We start from the raw sequence: 22,134 nt of genomic DNA, 5'->3' as shown, positions 1-22,134 counted from the left end.
TGCACTACTTTTGGCATGATTTTGATGCTTTTAGAGGAAATTATAAGTCCACTCAAAGATCGCAGCAACAAAGTCACATCAAAATCGCGGTAAAATCGTGCAACTTTAAGTCGCACAAGTGTGAATGGGGCCTTAAAGACCAAACCTTTTTCTGACGTTTGTTGCTTACATGTTAAAATCTGTATTTTTGCTAGAAAATTACTTAGAACCCTCAAACATTATATATAATGACCCTAGAGAATAAAATGGCAACTCTTTTGTCACACCATATTTGCGCCAAAGTCTTTCAAACGCAGTTTTCAGGGAAAAAATACACTTTACTGAATTTAAAAAAAAAAAAATGAAAACAGTAAAGTTAGCCCAATTTTTTGTACAATGTAAAAGACGTTCTCATTTTATCTACCTGCCGCCGACTCCCGCTGTGACCAGACAGCAGGACCCGGCCAATGATTTATGGCTGGGACCTGCTGATCGGCTGTGTCCAATCACAGACCAGAGCCCTGTGTTGACAATCAACACAGAGCTCTGCACAGAGGGATCAATCTCTCTGCAAAGCAGGGAGAACAACGGTTATTAGTAAAAATTAGCACACATTAAACAAATTAACACTTGTTAGGTACACACTTAAAAGTGTTACTAAACCTAAAAAAAAAAAAAAAAAATCGGATTTTGTCTTACCGTAAAATCCTTTTCTCTGAAGTTCGACGGACACAGTTTCTGATCTTCACATTAGTAGGCGTAGGGGGCAGCATAACCCTACTGATATGAAGATCAGAGACTGCGTCTGTCAATGGACGATAGAGAAAATTGGATTTTTGTCTTACCATAAAATCCTTTTCTCTGAAGTTCCTTGATGGACACAGTCTCTGATCTTCATATCAGTAGGGTTATGCTGCCCCCTACGCCTACTGATGTGAAGATCAGAGACTGCGTCTGTCAATGAACGATAGAAAAACGTTTTTGACCTTAAAAGGCAGGAGGTGCATTCTTTGCATTTGGATAAAAAAAAACCCTTCTGTGTGCAGCAGCCCCCCTCTAATAGATTTTATTGGATATGTTTTGTATCAAAAAGTAGAACATTATTTTTTTCAAAATGTTCAGTCTTTTTTCGTTTATATAATGAGAGAAAAAAAAAAAAAAAAAAAAAAAAATCGCACAGGTGATCAAATACCACCAAAAGAAAGCTCTATTTATGCAAAACAAAAAATGGCCTGGTCATGAAGGGGGTAAAACCAGTGCTTTAAGTGGCCCAAAAGAGGTGCCGGTACTCTATTATAGCCTATAAATTTTTTCGCCCCCCCACCCCATATCAGGGTCCCCACAGAGCACCCCCCCCCCCTGGCCTGGGCTGGGACTCCGGAGCAGGGGGACTCACTGGTGATGACTGGTTTGGCTCTGGAGTGGGAAATGTTCTTGGGGGGGGGGCAATTGAGGGCGCAGATGTCCAAAATGATGGTACTGGTATGCTAAGGCGCACGGAGAGGTGGCGGTATGCTCAAGAGCCATATTTGGAAGTGGCGGTACTGAGTACCAGTGCATACTGGCCCACTTAAAGCACTGGGTAAAACCTTTCCAGAGCTGAAGCGATTAAATACACTAATTGAAGCCAAACTCCATCCAGCTCATACTTTTTCTTTTTTTAACACGAACAGCAAAGGTCTTTTTACACAAGCAAACCACTCGGCGGACTCCGCTTTGCTCAGCGAGGGATTGCTCTTCTGATCCCCGCTGAGGCGGATGACAGGTCTGTCTCTGCTCACTTTGCCAATGGGAAAATCGGGTGAAAACAGACCACCTGCCCATTTTTACCCGATCCTCCAGACAGATGGTGACCCCATTTTCCATCCGTCTGGAGGATCGGATCAGGTAGCGGCAGGTGTCAGCGGGCATGTCACCGCTGACATCCGCCGCTCCTTAGGGGTGAATGGAGGGTCCGTCTGAAAAACTGACAGGTGGACCTGATCACACTGCCCGTGTGAAAGGACCCTAACAGTTGTGAAAAAGGGAACCTATGCGCTACCAGTGAGGTACAGAACAATGTGGGGTCAAAAAAAATGGTAAATATGGTAGAACACCAGAAATCAGCCTCTAATTCAGTAGTCTCACAACGTACTGAGAGAGTTCTAACAGGAAGAGGGAATCGGCGCTTAATTTCTAAGAGTGGTGGACCACAGATAAGATATGTGAGTAAAAAAATGTGACCAATGTAAACGCAAGGATAAAAAGGATCAATATAAAACATGATGTTGAGACAATGATAATATAAGGCAATAAAAACGACAATCCTAGTATAACAATGTGGACGATATATAAAGTGCTGAAGTGCTAATACGTAAATCAATAAAGTGATCAGTGCCAAATATAGATCATACAAGTGATGGAAAAATAAAAATAAATGACTGTGGGCAACAGACCAGTTGCACAATATGGGTGATATATAAAATCAATATCCTGTGCAGGTGAAAGTGCAGCTGATATTCAGTGGTGCAAAATAATAATCAAAAGTGCAAAAAATATTGGCCAGCATAAAAATGCTGTGAAATGCCTATATACAGCAAAACCTAACAGTTGTGTTCCTTTTGGGATAAAGATTTTACATAAATTAATAAAAGTTTATCATTGTAAGCACCCGTCAGTGGCAAATGGCTTGTCTCAGCCCTCTAACTGCTATATCTGCAAGACAGCTTGTTCGGTTGAAAAATAACACTTACTGGCCGGATCACCAGGTGACAAAGTAAAGAAAGCCTAAAAAAAAAAAAAAAAAAAAAACGAACGCCGCCACCACCACATCTAAGAATTGATAAGGTAATACCGCTTTAAATGGAAGATGAAATATAGAAATAGTCTTACATCCAGAGAGGTCAGCTTCTGTACTTGGTCCACTATCAAGGAACGAAGAGGGGAGAGGACAATGGTAACTCCAGGAGACACACAGCCTGGAAGCTGGTAACACAAACTCTTTCCACCACCTGAAACAGCGAGACACATTCTGCTATTATGGTCATATATATATATATTAAACATAATTCGAAAATCGGACGACAGGTCGTCTGTTTTTTTACATGTTAGTTGCATATTGAAAATGGAGAGGTTGATAAAGTTATGAAAATTCTTGTATGTCAGAACAAAACAAGCAATCAAAAAAAAATGTAAAAAAAAAAAAAATCGGAATTGATGCATCGTGTTGTAGTTTATTTGTATTGTATTTTGAGATGACAAATCTGATTAAAAACAAAAAATTGTATGATCTGGTAACATACGAGAAAAATTTTCGTGCTGATCCCACCGGATAATATCGGATGAACTGTTGTGATCGGCTCTCTAAAGCTCTGCACTAATGATCAGATTATTGAAATCGGCATTTTTCGTCCCGATTTTTGGGCCTTTAGTCTCTATACCATTACCACAAACATATATATTACCGTAGTTGTTTATCTTTATGGGCAGTGTTCCTGTACACATTGCCTTATATACAGATAGGAGAGAGAGGGAGAGAGAATGCCCACATATCTACATGCAAAAAAGAATTCTAAATATATGAGCAGTCTGTCTGTTACCCATGACAAATACAAACCTCCGGTTAAAAAAAAAAAATATATATATATATATACATATACACTATATGATGATACAGTTATCAGCGATTACCTATTTTTTTCTTTTTTTTTGTAGCATACAATGCAGCCAGGCTCCCATTTTCTGCGTGTGCATCCACCTCAGAGCGGTGTGCAGGCAGCCCATAGAAGTTGGTGCAGAAACACCTCTTACCTCCCAAAGGCAATAAAACGGGACCCCTTGGCTCCAGTCAACACCTCGTTGTAAAAGGTGGTCCAAGGGGTTGGGAGGGCCTGTTTAATTTTACCACCCCCTTTTTTCTTTTCCCTTAACGCAGAGTTTCACCTAAAAGTGGAAGCTCTGCTTTACTGCTTTCAACCTCCCCCCCCCCCCCCCTCAGGTGCCACATTTGGCACCTTTCGGCAGAAGAGGGGATAACTGAAAAACAGGTACCCACTCCCACTTCCAATTTCCAATTAGGGTGCCGCAGCAACCTACGTAATTTGCAGCCCCTCCTCCTTCCCCCCCATTGCCTTCTGAGACACACACAGGTCCCAAAAGACAGCAGGACCATTCGGAAAGTGCAGCGCGACTTCTCTTAGTAAGGAGACCGGCGCCCACACCCAGAGCCGATAGACAGGTCAGCTTCGGGTGCCAACATCGTGGGCTCCCTGAACAGGTCAGTGTCCTTATATTAAAAGTCATCAGCTACAGTATTTGTAACTGCTGCCTATTTTTTTTCCCCCAGGCTGGAACTCTGCTTTAAAGCAGAGTTTCAGTCACCTCTGGAAAAACTAAAAGTCAGCAGCTACAAAAACAGACACTCACCTGTCCCACGATCCAGCGGTGTGCTCACCCAAGTCGGTCTCACTTGCTGTCTTCGGTTCCCAGCACCGGCATCTTCACTATGGGCACTCATCTGTGACAGCTTGCAGCTTCACAGCCAGGTGTCCCCTGTGCATGGTGAATGCAGTCTTCTGGGACCGGTCAGTGTCCCAGAAGACTGCAGGTGGGAGGGAGGGAGGAGAACTGCCGTTTCAGAGTGCCGCTGCACTCGGAAAAGAAGCGGGAAGCCGGTATCTGTCAAAAATCAGGTACCTGCTCCCCCCCACACCAGTGCGGGGGAACGAGTCCTTAAAGCGTAACTTCCCCATTTTGGGTGGAGCTCTACTTTACCCCCTCCTCCTTTTTCTCTGACTTGGGGTTCGAAACTTCCCCTTCTACATGTGCATAAACCTAAAAAGTAGGGAAAAAACATAACTTCTTGTACCGTTGACTCCACCGAAGCTCCCCATCCTCCCTCCTCTTTTCTTCTTAAACTCCTTTCCTAGACACCTAGGGTTTCTAAGTTTTTCCTCTACAATCCAGAAAATATTATCCGGTCATCTCCGACCACTAGGTACTTCTATTGTGGGGGTAGGGCAAAGTGCCCTTTACTATATGAGGCCTATGTTTCGCTCCCCACCTCATATTGGTTCTGTGCTTGCTAGTTTGGGTCATCTTCTTGGTATGTTCAGGTCAGGCATGTTCTTCTATAGGTCTTCCACCACAATGCAGGATATGTTTGCTGCGGAGGCTACAGTCCAAAGTATTTCAGCACTTTATATTACTGTGCTGGAACCTTGTCTATTATTTTATTGATTTCTTTTAACTCCGTTTGTTCATGTTATATACCAGGGGTCTTCAAACTATGGCCCTTCAGTTGTTCAGGAACTACAATTCCCATCATGCCTAGTCATGTCTGTGAATGTCAATGCTTTGCAATGCCTCATGGGATGTGTAGTTCCACAACAGCTGGAGGGCCATAGTTTGAGGATCCCTGTTATACACAATACTACCAACGGATATCATTAGGCATAGACTGTCATGTAATACTCCTATGTTTTGCTGCATACCTTCAAGATTAAAAAAAAAAAAAGAAAAAAGCAGGGAAGATCGGTTTGACCTGGAGTGTAGACGAGATACACTGTATGGCCATCTACTGGGTGTTCACGGATCCTCGTCATACTTACGCTCATCTGTTGAGTCATGTAGTGCCTCGCTTATTGTATTTTCTGTTGTGAATGTATGTATTTATTTTTCTCTTGCAATTTCGTGGGAATTCATTGCAAAAAAAATAAAAAAAAAAAAAAAAAGGAAGAAGAAAGAAAGAAGAAAGAAAGAAGAAAGAAAGAAGAAGAAAGAAGAAAGAAAGAAGAAAGAAAGAAGAAGAAAGAAGAAAGAAAGAAGAAGAAAGAAGAAAGAAAGAAAGAAGAAAGAAAGAAGAAAGAAAGAAGAAAGAAAGAAGAAAGAAAGAAGAAAGAAAGAAGAAGAAAGAAGAAAGAAGAAGAAAGAAGAAAGAAGAAAAAAGAAAAAAGAAAGAAGAAAAAAGAAAAAAGAAAGAAGAAAGAAGAAAGAAGATGAAGAAGATGAAGATGAAGAAGAAGAAGAAGAAGGAAGAAGGAAGAAGATGAAGAAGAAGAAGAAGAAGAAGGAAGAAGAAAGAAGGAAGAAGGAAGAAAGAAAAAAAGGAGGAAGAAGAAAAAAAGGAGGAAGAAGAAGAAGAAGAAAGAAAAAAAGGAGGAAGAAGAAGAAAGAAAAAAAGGAGGAAGAAGAAGAAAGAAAAAAAGGAGGAAGAAGAAGAAAGAAAAAAAGGAGGAAGAAGAAAGAAAGAACATTTGAAAATGAAGGTCCCAGAGTCTGGAGGAGGAGTGGAGAGTCACAGAATCCAAGTTTCATGAGGTCCAGTGTGAAGTTTCCACAGTCAGTGATGATTTGGGGAGCCGTGTCATCTGCTGGTGTTGGCCCACTGTGTTTTATCAAGTCCAAAGTCAGTGCAGCCCTCTAGCAGGAATTTCTAGAGCACTTCATGCTTCCCTCTGCTGACCATCTTTATGGAGATGCTGATTTCATTTTCCAGCAGGACTTGGCACCGCCCCACACTGCCAAATCTACCAATACCTGGTCACATGATCATGGGATCACTGCGCTTGATTGGCCAGCAAACTCACCTGACCTAAACCCCATAGAGAATCTGTGGGGTATTGTCAGGAGGAAGACGAGAGACACCAGACCCAACAATGCAGAGGAGCTGAAGGCCGCTATCAAAGCAACCCGGGCTTCCATAACACCTCAGCAGTGCCACAGGCTGATCGCCTCCATGCCACGCCGCATTGATGCAGTAATTCATGCGAAAGGAGCCCCGACCAAGTATTGAGTGCATCCTATACTGTACATGGACAGACTTTTCACTAAGACAGCATTTCTGTATTAAAAATCTTTTTTTTTTTATTATTGGTCTTATGTAATATTCTAGTTTTCTGAGATACTGAATTTTGGGGTGTCACTCGCTATAAGCCATAATCATCAAAATTAAAAAGAAATGCATGAAATCTATCACTCTGTGTGTAACACATCTATATAAAATATAGGAGTTTCACTTTTTGAATTAAATTACTGAAATAAATGAACTTTTTAATGATATCCTAATTTTTGAAATGCCCTTGTAAGCGGTGCTGGATGCTGCATGTGACAGGAATGGCACCGCATTCCAATTCAAATCGCGTGGTGCGATTTGAGCCCATACATTTGTATGGCTCAAATCACACCGTATCCGCACAATAAAGGTGCGGGACCCTTTTTTACCTCCATAATGAAATCGAATCGCATGGGTGTTCGGATACTGTCAATCGCACTGAGTTTTGTGAACGGTGTTGGGGTGTCGTTAGCATTGACACCCCCTGCGGTTAGCATGAAAGTCATCCAATTTCAATGCAGTGCAGGAAAAGCACAGGATGCGCAGTGTTCACCACATAATCGTGAACCGAGCCTCAAGCTTCAAGTCTCTCACAATGTATAGTCAGGAAAAGGTTTACCTGTTGGCATGAGAATGAAGCAGTCCTCCCCACACAGGGTTGCATTGATGGCTTCCAGCTGGTTGGTACGAAAGCGATGCAGCCCAAATTTTTTGTGGAAAATTTTCATCATCTCTTTAGAGTGCGGAAAGTTGTATCCCCGAAATCTTTCATGAGCCGGGTTGTCTATCGGAGGCTTTAAAAATGAATCTAAAATAGAAACAAAACCCCCAGGGGATAAATTCAAGGTTAAACATTACACAGTTCTTAACCACTTGACCTCCGGAAAATATTTACCCCACTTAAAGACCAGGCCATTTTTGCGATCTGGCACTGCGTTATTTAACGGCCAATTGCGTGGTCCCAATGCTGTACCCAAATAAAATGTATATCCTTTATTCCCCACACAAATAGAGCTTTATTTTGGTGGTAATTGATCACTTTTGCTGCTTTTATTTTTTGCACTATAAACAAAAAAAAAAAAAAAAAGACTAAAAATTTTGAAAAAAAAAAAAATGTCTTCATCAATTTAGGCCAATTTGCCACATTCTGCTACATTTTTTGTTAAAAAAAAAACCCAATCCGCATATAAGGATTGGTTTGCAAAAAAGTTATAGCGTCTACAAACTAAATATATTTTTTATTTTATTTTTTACTAGTAATGACTTTCACGGCACTGGGCTCTGAAGGAGCGGCACGAGCGGCCGTTCCTTCAGAGCGCATGCGCCAGTGACGTCACTGGCTGCATGCAAGCTAAATATGTCCTAAACGGTACAAGTTTAGGAGATATTTACAGTACCTATAGGTAAGCCTTATCATAGGATCACCTATAGGTACAAATTACAGAGGAGGGTTTACTTCCTCTTTAAAAACAAAATCCGCAAGATATACTGGTTAGGTCCAGCAGCTAACATTTTTTGTTCAGAAAGAGACACTATACATATAAGCATATCACACTGAAGCGTTTTGCAAAGGATTGCTTCTTCAGGGTTCACGATTGATGAAGATCAGCTGAAATCTATGAAAGACGTTCAAAACCAGAAAACAAAAACATGAAATACATAAACAATCCAATACATCCAAAAGGGAAATGATGCGATACAGCAGGGATCTCCAAACTACGGTATTCCAGCTGCTGCGGAACTACACGTCCCATGTGGCATTGGAAAACTGACATTCACATACATGACTAGGCATGAAGGGAATTGTAGTTCCTGAGCAACTAGAGGGCCGTAGTTTGAAGAACGCCTGCTATACATGCCTTTAGTAAATCAACCCCCAATGTGCAATTCAGTATTCCATTGCAGCCAATCAGAATTCTTCTTTCCTCGATCTAGGCATGATGGGAATTGTAGTTCCTGAGCAACTGGAGGGCCATAGTTTGGAGACCCCTGCAATACAGCATAGTGCAGGAAAGGGGGGGGGGGAGAAAAGCAAAGGACCAGGGAAGGTGAAGGAAGAAAAAGGAAAAAAAGGAGAATGCTTGGGAGGAAGGACCTCGGGGGTGGGGGGACATCAACAAAATAAAAACGAAAAAGAAAAGGAGGGCCATAAATGGACAAGCAAACATAGAAACTCTCAGTTTAGGTAAGTTTGGTTGTCCTTGGATGACTATTTGGTGTCCATTCACGGTCCCCTCTTTTCTATTGATGCCCCCCCCCCCTTCGAGGTCCTTCCTCCCTTGCATTCTCCTTTTCCTTTCTTCCCCCATTTTTTCACTCTTCCGGCATTATATTTTTTTTTTATAAATTCGTTTATTGAAGAAAATAGAAAAGGCATGTAACAAATTCCACAGAGGAATACATTGAATGACATCGAGAGAAAATAGAAAGTACATATCCAACAGTTGAAGAGCATGAAATAAGATATCGTGCTGATAAGGAACTGGAACACGAGCATGGATATCATAAAAATAACTTAAATTATATTTTATTGCATCATTTTTACGTGGTAAATAATCTTTTCCCTTTTGGATAAATTGGATTGTTTACGCATTTCATGTTTTTTTTCTGGTTTTGTGTGCCTTTCATAGATTTCAGCTGATCATCATCAAGTGTGAACCCTGAAGAAGCGATCCTTTGCAAAACAAATTGGTTTGATATGCTTATATGTATAATGCTCAACCTAACCAGTATATTCCTTGCTGATTTTTGCTTTTAAAGTGGAGTTCCACCCATTTTTGGAACTTGAGATCTTTGTAATCCCCTTTAAAATGGCTTTTACCAATGGAAACTTTTTTTTTTTTTTTTTTTGCTAGTAAATACCTTAATTTTGGCTTTATTCCTCCTCTCCTCACTTCCTGGTCCGATCGGCGATGACGTCATTCAGCGATCCGCAGTGATGTATTCTACTTGCAGTAGCTGTATCTGTACTGAGCCGTGCCTGCCCCGCCTCCGCCCCGCCTCCTCTCATTGAATTGCATTGTATGAATGTATTAAGGCTGTTCTCTGCCCAGCCTCCGCCTCGCCTCCTCTCATTGAGTTGTATTGAGAGGAGGCGGGGCGGAGGCTGGGCAGAGAACAGCCTTAATACATTCATACAATGCAATTCAATGAGAGGAGGCGGGGCGGAGGCTGGGCAGAGAACGGCCTTAATACATTCATACAATGCAATTCAATGAGAGGAGGCGGGGCGGAGGCGGGGCAGGCACGGCTCAGTACAGATACAGCTACTGCAAGTAGAATACATCCCAGCAGACACTGCGGATCGCCTAATGACGTCATCGCCGATCGGACCAGGAAGTGAGGAGAGGAGGAATAAAGCCAAAATTAAGGTATTTACTAGCAAAAAAAAAAAAAAAGTTTCCATTGGTAAAAGCCATTTTAAAGGGGATTACAAAGATCTATGTATTCCAACCTATTAAAAATGGGTGGAACTCCACTTTAAATCAATGGCACTATGGAATTAAAAAAAAAAACAAAAAAACTGTCTTTTATGGAGTTTAGTTTTTTTCGGTTTGTTGTCCCATTGTTCTGGCACATTTAACCGCTTCCATACCGGGCCTTTTCTGGTACTCCTCTCCTACATGTAAAAATCATCTTTCTTGCTAGAAAATTACTCAGAACCCCCAAAACATTATACAGTAAAACCTTGGTTTGAGAGTAACTTGGTTTAAGAGCGCTTTGCAAGACAAGCAAAATTTTCAAATAAATTTTGACTTGATATACAAGCGATGTCTTGATATACAAGTAGCCTCAAGTCACAGCTGAGTATCAAAGAGAAGAGAGGCGCCTCCAAGTGTAGCAATATGGTTACATTTAATGAAGGTTCAACATTTAGCAACTCACATGGTTGATGATTGGAACAGGCACATCTAAGGATTCAGGCATCCAGGCTAAAGCTGTCCACATAGACCGTCCTCTGCACCACCATCTATGTCATCCCTTCCATGCTGCCCCTCGCTTTCAGATCGCTTTACTGCAGGGTGGTCTTCCCGGTCAGGATTACAGACTGGCAGCCGGCGGTGCAGAAGATAGTCTATGTGGACAGCTTTACCCCGGATGCCTGCATACTTAGATGTGCCTGTTTTATTCATCAACCATGTGAGTTGCTAAAATGTTGAACATTCATTAAATGGAACCATATTGCTACACTTAGAGGCGCCTCTCTTTTCTCTGATACTCTGTAGCTCCTACTGGATTTTGCTTCTAATCCCCTTGTGGAAGTGGCTATTTGTGGATGGACATTTTATGGTTACACAACCTATCACAATGCTATAATCTTTTTATATGGACTATAAACTGAAGGATTTATGAATAAATGGTTGTGGAACGAATCATCTGAGTTTCCATTATTTCTTATGGGGAAATTCGCTTTGATATAAGAGTGCTTTGGATTACAAGCATGTTTCCGGAACGAATTATGCTCGCAATCCAAGGTTTTACTGTATATGTTTTTTCTAGCAGAGACCCTAGGGAATTAACCACTTGCCGACCGGTCACATTGACCGTACTGCGGCAAAGTGGCTCGATACCGTCCAGCGACGTAGACCTACGTCGCTGGACTCCTCCCCCTGTAGGCGGCGCTAGCGCACCGCCGGAGGCACGCTCCCGCTGTTTTCAGTCACAGCGGGAGTCGGGCCAGGGGAGGAGCGGCGGCGATCGGCGCTGCTCTTCCCCGATCGTCGGAGAATCCAGTTTGGAGATCCGCCCGCTTGTGTAAACAGAGCGGGCGGATCTCCTAAGTGACAGGGAGTGACAGATTGCAGTGTTCAGCATAACTGAACATGCGATCTGTCCCTGTGTCACTCAGTCACCTCCCCCCACACACGTCAGTAAGCACCAGGCATACATTAACCCCTCCCTCTCCAATAAAATGAACCCCTTCCCTGCCAGTGTCATTTTTACAGTAACAGTGCATATTTATAGCACTGATTACTGTAGTAATGTCACTGGTACCCCCAAAAGTGTCAAAAATGTCAGTCAAGGGTCCGATCTGTTCGCCGCAATCCCGCAAAAAAAAAAAAAAAAAAAATCGCAGATCGCCGCCATTACGCGTTAAAAAAAAAAAAAACACCAAAAATGACAGAAATCTTTACCTTAGTTAGTAAACGCAATAACTTTTGCGCAAACCAATCAAAATACGCTTATTGTGATTTTTTTTACCAAACATAGGTAGCAGAAAACAAATTGGCCAAAAATTTTTAAAAAATTTAGATTTTTACATTTTTTTGGGGGGGAATTTCATATAAAAAAAATGTTAAAAATATAATTTTTTCAAAATTTACGCTCTTTTTTTGTTTATAGCGCAAAAAGTAAAAATTGCACAGGTGATCAAATACCACCAAAAGAAAGCTCTGTTTGTGGGAAAAAAAAGGACATAAATTTCGTATGGGTACAGCGTCACATGACCGTGCAATTGTCAGTTAAAGTTGCACAGCGCCGAATCGCAAAAAGTGGCCCAGACGTAAGACAGCAAAATCCTCCGGTGGTAAAGTGGTTAAATTGTGGTCATTGCAACTTTATGTCACGCAGTATTTGCACAGCAATTTTCAAACACGTTTTTTTTTTTTTTTTTTTTTGGAAAAAAACTATTTTGTTAATTTAAAAAAAAAAAAAAAAACACAAAAGTTAGCCCAATTGTTTTCTATGTGAAAGATGATGTTACACTGAGTAAATAGATACCCAACATGTCACGCTTTAAAATTGCGCACGCTCATGGAATAGCGCCAAACTTCTGTACTTAATTATCTCTATAGGCGACGTTTTATGAAATTTTTACAGGTTATCGGTTTAGAGTTACAGAAGAGGTCTAGGGATAGAATTATTGCTCTCACTAACATTCGCAGCGATACTTCACGTGTGGGTTAAACACTGTTTACATATGTGGGCGTGACACACGTATGCGTTCCCTTCTGCGTTGCAAGCACGCTGGGACAGTGGGGAGTTTTTTTTTTTTATTGTTTATATTTTTTTTACACTGTCCCATCAAAATTAATATTTTAATCACTTTTATTGCGGTCAGAAGGAATGTAAACATCCTTGTGACAACAATGGGCAGTGACATGTACTCTTCATGGAGGGATCTGGGGTCTATAACAGTGGTCCTCAACTCCGGTCCTCAGGGCCCACTAACAGGCCAGATTTTAAGTATTACCTTGGGGAGATGCAGACTAGAGTACTGCAATCACCGAGCAGCAAATGATATCACCTGGGACGTATTTCAGTTATCTTGCAAACCTGGCCTGTTAGTGGGCCTTGTAGGCCAGGGTTGAGGACCACTGGATAAGACCCCAAACCCTTCATCTGCACTTGAAAGTATTCAAAACTCCAAGATAAACATTTTTGAATACTTACAATTTTTGAAAACTGGCGGCGTTTGCTCCGGAAGTGATGTCATGACGTTGCTTTCAGGTTACTACATCCGAGACCCAATCAAGGCCGATTCTGGCTTTGTTCGGGTCTCCGGCCAGCCGGTGGAACAGGAGAGCCTGGGTGAGCGGCGGCACGGGGGGGAATGTCCCCTACCGCTGCTTGCAATAATAGCCGATCGGCTGCTTAGCTGCGTCGGTTGTTATTACAAGAGAGCCAAACACACCTCCAAGACGACCACTGAAGGTAAAGGTGATGGACTGGCCAAGCATGTCTCCAGACCTAAACCCTATTGAGCATCTGTGTGGCATCCTCAAACGGAAGGTGGAGGAGCGCAAGGTCTCTAACATCCACCAGCTCTGTGATGTCATCATGGAGGAGGGGAAGAGGACTCCAGTGACAACCTGTGAAGCTCTGGTGAACTCCATGCCCAAGAGGGTTAAGGCAGTGCAGGGAAATAATGGTGGCCACACAAAATATTGACACTTTGGATCCAATTTGGACATTGTCACTTAGGGGTGTACTCACTTTTGTTGCCAGCGGTTTAGACATTAATGGCTGTGTGTTGAGTTATTTTGAGGGGACAGCAAATTTACACTGTTATACAAGCTGTACACTCACTACTTTACATTGTAGCAAAGTGTCATATCTTCAGGCCCCGTTCATACAGGGGCGATCCGACTTCATAACATTGAAGTCTATGGCGGTCGCCTCCGGGTCGCCCCAAAGAAGCTCCGGACCCTTTTTCTAAGTCGGAGCGACTTGTGTCGCTCCTATTAGAACAGGTCCACAGATTCCCTATGGAAGGTGACCTACGGCGACCTGTGAGGCGACCAGGTCGCCTTAGTGTGAACGGGGACTCAGTGTTGTCACATGAAAAGAAAGAATAAAATATTTACAAAAATGTGAGGGGTGTACTTACTTTCACTGTATGTGAGAAGTGTCAGAATTGGCCCGGTAAGCAAGTGATAAATAATATTAAACAATGTAAAACACCTACCTGATGTCCCAAAGCTCTGACTAGTGTTAGCAGGAGCTTTCACAGTACTGAAGTTACTCTTAGTAACTGGTGATGCTTCTCGTATTGCAGGATACGCCGATGGCACGGTTTTACCAGCAGATGGCGCCACTGGGACGAAGTTACTCTTAGTAACTGGTGATGCTTCTCGTATTGCAGGATATGCCGATGGCACGGCTTTACCAGCAGATGGCGCCACTGGGGCGTCAATGCACTGCACGTCATCATCAAAATCTTCAATATCAAAATTGTCTATATCAAAGTCTAGGTCTTCATTTTCCATGATCTCTGGGGGAGGGGCAGATGGGCGAGCACATGTGCTGGAGATGACCGGTTTCTGATTATGGGGTGTGTTAAATTTACTATCATAGAAGACAGAATCCTGAAGATTGGACGAGTCCCTCCTTGTTGTCGTATCAACTGACGGACAAGAAAACCATGCTTTCTGCTCTGCCTGGCTCCCAAACTTGGTGCTTCCATCCAGAGAACTGTCTTGGATCTTCTTGTCGGAAGTACCAAATGACTTGAACTTAAACACATTCCCTGACCATCTATGAGAGGCGGAGTCTCCGGCAGGTGTAACCGCAGAGCTTTGTATGGAATCATCAGTTTTAGAAGAAAACATTCTAGGACAAGGTGACAGCGCGGACCCTTCGGTAGCAGAAATCTTGTGTCCCGAGGAATTCGATAAAAGACGTTTCCTGCCAAAAAGAGAGACAAAGGTAAACTTGATGGACACGCATCATCCTTTAGCCTTACAGTGCCTTGAAAAAGTATTCATACCCCTTGAAATTTTCCACATTTTGCCATGTTACAACCAAAAATGTAAATGTATTTTATTGGGATTTTATGTGATAGACCGACACAAAGTGGCACATAATTGTGAAGTGGAAGGAAAATGATAAATGATACAAATAAATCTGTGAAAAGTGTGGCTGCATTTGTATTCACCCCCCGGAGTCAATACTTTGTAGAACCGCCTTTCCCTGCAATTACAGCTGCAAGTCTTTTTGGGGATGTCTCTACCAGCTTTGCACATCTAGAGAGGACATTTCTGCCCATTCTTCTTTGCAAAATATCTCAAGCTCTGTCAGATTGGATGGAGAGCGTCTGAACAGCAATTTTCAAGTCTTGCCACAGATTCTCAATGTGATTTAGGTCTGGACTGTGACTGGGCCATTCTAACACATGAATATGCTTTGATGTAAACCATTCCATTGTAGCTCTGGCTGGATGTTTCGGGTCGTTGTCCTGCTGGAAGGTGAACCTCCGCCCCAGTCTCAAGTCTTTTGTAGACTCTAACAGGTTTTCTTCTAAGATTGTCCTGTATTTGGCTCCATCCATCTTCCCATCAACTCTGACCAGCTTCCCTGTCCCTGCTGAAGAAAAGCATGCCCACAACATGATGCTGCCACCACCATGTTTCACAGTGGGGATGGTGTGATCAGGGTGATGTGCGGTGTTCGTTTTCCAACACACAAAGTTTTGCTTTCAGGCCAAAAAGTACAATTTTGGTCTCATCTGAGCAGAGCTCCTTCTTCCACGTGTTTGCGGTGTCCTCCACATGGCTTCTCACAAACTGCAAACTTATGGCTTTCTTCCACCAATGGCTTTCTTCTTCTCACTCTTCCATAAAGGGCAGATTTGTGGAGCGCACGACTAATAGTTGTCCTGTGGACAGATTCTCCCACCTGAGCTGTGGATCTATGAAGCTCCTCCAGAGTTCCCATGGGCCTCTTGGCTGCTTCTCTGATGAATGCTCTCCTTGCCCGGCCGGTCAGTTTAGGTGGACGGCCATGTCTTGGTAGAGTTGCAGCTGTGCCATACTCTTTCCCATTTTCGGATGATGGATTGAACAGCACTCAGTGAGATGTTCAAAGCTTGGGATATTTTTTCTTTTACAACCTAACTCTGCTTTATACTTCTCCACAACTTTATCCCTGACCTGTCTGCTGTGTCCCTTGGCCTTCATGATGCGGTTTGTTCACAAAGGTTCTTTAAAAAGGGGCGTCACACAAAGGACTTCACAGAACAGCTGTATTTATACTGAGATTATATTACACACAGGTGGACTCTATTTACTAATTAGGTGACTTCTGAAGGCAATTGGTTCCACTAGATTTTAGTTAGGAGTATCAAAGTGAGTGCCGGTTCACATGCGATGCGGGAACCCTGCAAATCCACTGCGGGTTCCCACATTGCACCCGACTCGCAGGCAGTTCACACTGCAATATACGAACTCCTGGGAGTGTCAATACAAAGTTAATAACACCCCCAGGCCAGTTTGTATATCTCAATGCTAACTGTCAATTCAGACAGGAATCAGATCGCATAGGTGTGAACACCCATGCAGTCAGATTCTGGTGCGGACCCAAAAAAAAAAGTCCTGCATGACTTTGGTCTGAATGGGATGCAAATTCAGCCATGCAATCTGTATTCACATCGCATGTGATTTGCATAGCAGTGCGGTGCAAATCACATGCGATGTCTGACGATGTCTATAGTGTGAACCGGCATTGAAGGGGACTGAATATAAATACACGTCAGATATTTGTAAACCATTTTAAAAACCACTTCACAATTATGTGCCACTTTGTGTTGGTCTATCACATAAAATACATTTATGTTTTTGGTTGTAACATGACAAAATGTCAAAAGTTTCAAGGTGTATGAATACTTTTTCAAGGCGCTGTACTATGTAACAAAATGTAAAATTTGCACCGATGAAACAAAGCTATAAACTATAAGAGCCGGTTCACACTGCCGCGACCACTAAAGTCGCCTCATAAGGGGCGACTTCTAGCGCGACGACTTTGTATTTGGCCAATCACAATATGATGTGTTGTGACCTAATTTCCCTTTCCTTTTTTTTGCTGGCATTTATCAGGCATTTTTTGGGCGTCTTTGGAGGCAGGCATGACTTTTTTTGGATTTAGTGTCTGGGGGGTCTAAAAAGTGTACCTGTGAAGTTTCAGCTCTGTAGCATGTCCAGAACCCCAACAAAAATTAGCATTTTTCTTATAATTATTAATACAGCAGTGTGGGTTCAGTGTGGGTTCTGGACATGCTACAGAGCTGAAACTTCACAGGTACACTTTTTAGACCCCCCAGACACTAAATCCAAAAAAAGTCATGCCTGCCTCAAAAATTGCCCGGTAAATGCCTGCAAGAAAAAACGCCGGGTGCAGAGAAGCCGTATTCATGTTTTAATAAAAAATATAAAAAAATGCTCTTTTTCTTGTTCAGGACCATTTTTATGGAAAGTCGGATGACAAGTCGCTTCAATTAAGAGAAGGAGGCGACTCCCATTGAAGTATATGGGAGAGGTTGGATCACAGGTCGCCTCAAAGTAGTACCGGACCCTTTTCTGAAGTCGGAGCGACTTCAGTAGTGCCAATTAAGACGGCACTGATTGATTAACATTGCTTTTGTTATGTCAAGCGACCTGAGTCGTCCTGGGGCAACAAAAGTCGCCTCATAAGTCGCCCTAGTGTGAATGGGCTCTAAGGGGCTTCTTTGTTTTTGTTTTTAAAAGGTCCAGATGCACAAAATTATCTCAGAATTGTGCTGATTGCTGGAGAGTTAACCACTTCAGTTACCCCCTTAATGACCAGGCCATTTTTTACAATGCGGCACTGCGTTACTTTAACTGACAATTGCGCGGTCATGCAACGCTGTACCCAAATAAAATGGAGCTCTCTTTTGGAGGCATTTGAACATCAGTGCATTTTTTTTTGTAATTAAAAGTAAAAAAATATATATATTTTTTCATAAATTATGGCCAAAATTGGTAAAAAAAGAATCAATAAGTGTATATTGATTGGTTTCTGTGAAAGGTATAGCCTCTACAAATTATGGGATAAAAAAACTTTAATATTTATTTTCTTATACTAGTAATGGCAGTAATCAATGGCTTATAGCAGGACGGTGGGCAATCTGATACTGACACTTCATGGGAACCAACTGCCACTGACATCATCAGTGCCATTTTTTACAGTAATCATTGGAAATAACATATAGCGTCACTGTTCTAATGACACTGGGCAGGATGGGGTTAACATCTAGGGCGATCAAGGGGTTAAATGTGTGCCTAACCAGTGTTTGTGTGTGTGTACTGTGTGCAGCTTTTACTGGGGATCTAGTTGTTTTCATTCTCTGCTTGGCAAACAATGAGATCCCGTGTCACTGAACGCAGCTCTGTGTATTTTACACTCACAGAGCTGTGTTCAGGGAAGATCAGAGCCGATCTCCGGCTGCCAGCTGTCAATCACTGGCTGGGACCTCGTGATGGCATTTGCTGTGACAAATCACAGCACAGCTGGGCAGGAAAAGGCGCACACACCCACACCCCATTGTCACGCAATTACCTGATTTCTGGATCTGCTTTCCACGCGTGGATGCTCTCTGGGCTTTGTGGTTCACCAAGCTGGATAACTGACATCACACACTTTTTTTTTATTTTTAAACAAACTTTATTGAAACGTCACACAGTGACAGGCGGTCAGCACCCGGTTAAAGCAGAAGTAAGGTTTTGCTGTCACAAACTGCGAGCAGGCAGGATCTTTCTTAAAGACATGCAATGTTCTCTGCTGCAATAAAAAACACTTACCTGCCTACTTACTGCTTTCTCCCTGTGTGCCAGCATGGCTGAGTCCTGTGCACGCACATGAGTGATGTTATCCCACGCCGGTCATGAAGACGGTCGAAGACTGCCACCAGCAAGGTACGGGAAGTAATCAAAAAACAAAAACACTTGAACCACTTGCTGACCACCCTATAGCAGTTTTATTGCTACAGGGTGGCAGGTCTGCGCAGGATCACGTATATATATATACACGATTCTGCACTTCAGTCGGCAGGGGGCAAGGGCGTGTCTGCTGATTATTCATAGCAGAAGCCAATCTAAGGGTGCCGGGCACTCAATATCTGCCGGCACCTGCCGATAATCAGCAAAACACATAGGTCAGATCTAAACAAGGCTGGTCTCCATTGTGATTGGGGGGGTGGGATGGATTTGGGGTCTCTTCAAAGCAGGGAATAAAATCTCTCTTTCTTCCCCTAGTAAAAGCATCACACACAGTACACACAAACACTGGTTAGGCACACATTTAACCCTTTGATCTCCTGAGTTGTTTAAACCCTTCCCAGTCAGTGTCGTTAGTACAGTGACAGTGCATATTTTAGCACTGATCACTATTATTGTCACTGGTTCTCACAAAGTGTCAGGTAGTGTCCAATTGTCCGCCTCAATGTCAGTGTCCCTCTATAAGTTTCTAATCAGCGTCATTACTAGTATAAAATAAATATTCCAGTATATATCCCATAGTTTGTAGACGCTATAACATTTGCATAAACCAATCAATATACGCCTATTGGGATTTTTTTTTTATTTTTTTTTTAAAACAAAAACATGTAGCAGAATACATACTGTCCTCAATTTATGATGACAGATTTTTTACTGGATATGTTTTACAACAGAAAGTAAAAAAATATTGTTTTGTTTTTCTCAAAATTGTCGATCTTTTTATGTTTGTAGCGCAAAAAAATAAACAGAAAAAACCCAGTGGTGATCAAATACCACCAAAAGAAAGCGCTATTTGTGAGAAAAAAAAATGACAACCATTTTATTTGGGTACAACACTGCATTACCGCCCAATTGTCAGTTAAAGTATAGCAAAAAATGGCCTGGTCATGAAGGGGGGGGGGGTAAATTTTCCAGAGGTCAAGTGGTTAATGCAATCGTTTTGCACTGTGTGCTGTCATTTGCCAGTTACCTCAAGTCCCTCTTCTTCTCGAGATCCTTCCCACAGGACAGCCGCTGCAGTTCAGATGCAGGAATCCGGTCCACCAGATCACAGATCTCCATCATCACAGACCAGAGCTGAGGGGACATGTTACTCTGCGCTGTATAGAGCCCAAAACAAGTCACATTTTAGCATCTCTACACATGTATTCGGATAACAAAAACCATTAACCACGAACCAATATCCTACCCTGTGAAGAGGTATGATGATCTGGTTGATGGTCTGCAGTCTCCTTCTCTGTCTCAGAAGAACCCGACTGTTTCCTAAATGACCTAAAGAAAATAAAATAATAATAATGAGAATGCTCTGAGCACAGTACAGAAATAACAATGCTGTCCATATACTGGAGGATTTAGTGGGCCAAAGCAAGGTAAAAAAAAAAACCTTATCAGTTCAGTGCAAGGGTAGGCACAACCTTTCAGAGGATGAGATCTACCTGGACAACATGGAGAAAAGAAAAACTCCGGGGGTTATTGAGGACACTACAGTGGGGGAGGGTGGGATATCCCCTGCCCCCCTTCACATCACCCTGCCCCCTGTAGTGTCCTCTGCCCCCCTTCCCCAGCAATAATGGCCTGTACCCCCCAATGCTATGCCCCTCTGCCCCCTTCACATCATCCCATCCTCCCACAGTAATGTACCCCCCCTCCCCATAAGCCGTGTCCTTTGCCCCCATTCACATTACCTCCCCCCACTGTAGTGTCCTCTGCCCCCCCCCTCCCCCAGTAGTTTCCTGAACTTCCCAAATGCTTTGGCCTCTGCCGCCCCCCTTCACATCACACCCCCCCCCACTGTAGTGTCCTCTGCCCCCCCCCCCCCTCCCCCAGTAGTTTCCTGAACTTCCCAAATGCTTTGGCCTCTGCCGCCCCCCTTCACATCACACCCCCCCCCCACTGTAGTGTCCTCTGCCTCCCCCCTCCCCCAGTAGTTTCCTGAACTTCCCAAATGCTTTGGCCTCTGCCGCCCCCCTTCACATCACCTCCCCCCCCCCCCACTGTAGTGTCCTCTGCCACTCTTCCCCAGCAGTAGTGTCCTGTACCCCCCAATGCTATGTTCTCTGCCCCCATCACATCAATGCCTCCTCCCCCAGTAGCGTCATGTACCTCCCCTAAAGCAGTGTCCTTTGCCCCCTTCAAATCACCCCCCACCCCCCCCGTAGTGTCCTCTCTGCCCCTCTTCCCCAGCAGTAGTGTCCTTTACCCCCAAAGCTATGTTCTCTGCCCCCTTCGCATCATCCCCTCCTCCCCCAGTAGTGTCCTGTACCTCCCCTAAAGCAGTGTCCTCTGCCCCCTTCACATCCCCCCCCCCCCCTGCCCTCCCCGTTTAGGCAGCACTTCCTACCTGCCAGCGTGTGTACAGCAGAGCGTAGATCAGGAGACAGCATAGCGCTGGGTGGAAGGCGGGAGCTGCCGGAGTTCATAACAAACTGGTTATTGGTTGCTAGGGCCGCCTAGCAACCAATAACGGAGGCAGCTCCCCCCCCCCTCCCCCCACAGCACTATGGAGGACTCCCACTCTCCCATAGTCACAATCCACCTGTTGGCTCCTTGCAGTCAACTGGTCAATCGTGAGCGACGACTTACCGACCCCAGTATTAGTGTATAAAACATGACTAACTGAAACTCATACATTTATAGATCCCCCACAGCACTATGAGGACTCCCACTCTCCGCCAAGCAGTTAACATGAGAGCAGCAGAGGATTAGGGGGCGGAGCCATAGTCACAATCCACCTGTTGGCTCCTTGCAGTGAACTGGTCAATCGCGAGCGACGACTTACCGACCCCAGTATTAGTGTATAAAACATGACTAACTGAAAATCATTAATTTATAGATTACTTACCAGATTCCTTTAATCACTGGAGGAGAGGACAGGGTACTATCGGTGGGAGATGGGGGGATAAAATCAATATCACACTCATCATCCTCAGGTATTTCTTCAGGCTCAATCACATGATCACAGATCATCACACTGGTATCTTCTGAGCTTTTATCTAAAAATTACACAAATAGTAAAATTAACAGAGCGGAGTCCAGTACAGGAAATCTCACCAGTGGACATATGGAGGTAGTATGGGGGGGTTACCAATATTAGAACCTATTTTGAGGTTCCTG

At 43.3% G+C, this 22,134-nt stretch overlaps 1 protein-coding gene across 1 annotated transcript in view; it reads right to left on the bottom strand.

Moving 5' to 3' along the window:
* BLM (BLM RecQ like helicase) overlaps nucleotides 1–22,134 on the bottom strand; it is a gene marked incomplete at its 5' end in the record, with an annotated part of 97,740 nt that overhangs the window by 60,307 nt on the left and 15,299 nt on the right. The window contains 6 exons of the mRNA XM_082253460.1: nucleotides 2,851–2,969; nucleotides 7,410–7,598; nucleotides 14,199–14,917; nucleotides 19,991–20,120; nucleotides 20,210–20,292; nucleotides 21,863–22,013. Coding sequence (XP_082109586.1) covers nucleotides 2,851–2,969; nucleotides 7,410–7,598; nucleotides 14,199–14,917; nucleotides 19,991–20,120; nucleotides 20,210–20,292; nucleotides 21,863–22,013 — 1,391 coding nt within the window. The remainder of the gene's footprint in view (nucleotides 1–2,850; nucleotides 2,970–7,409; nucleotides 7,599–14,198; nucleotides 14,918–19,990; nucleotides 20,121–20,209; nucleotides 20,293–21,862; nucleotides 22,014–22,134) is intronic.

The sequence above is a fragment of the Pelophylax lessonae genome (assembly GCF_965119305.1).
Source record: "Pelophylax lessonae genome assembly, chromosome: 4".
Lineage (NCBI taxonomy): Eukaryota > Metazoa > Chordata > Amphibia > Anura > Ranidae > Pelophylax > Pelophylax lessonae.
The sequence above is the reverse complement of the archived record's forward strand: the minus strand, read 5'-3'. Positions and strand labels throughout refer to the sequence as shown.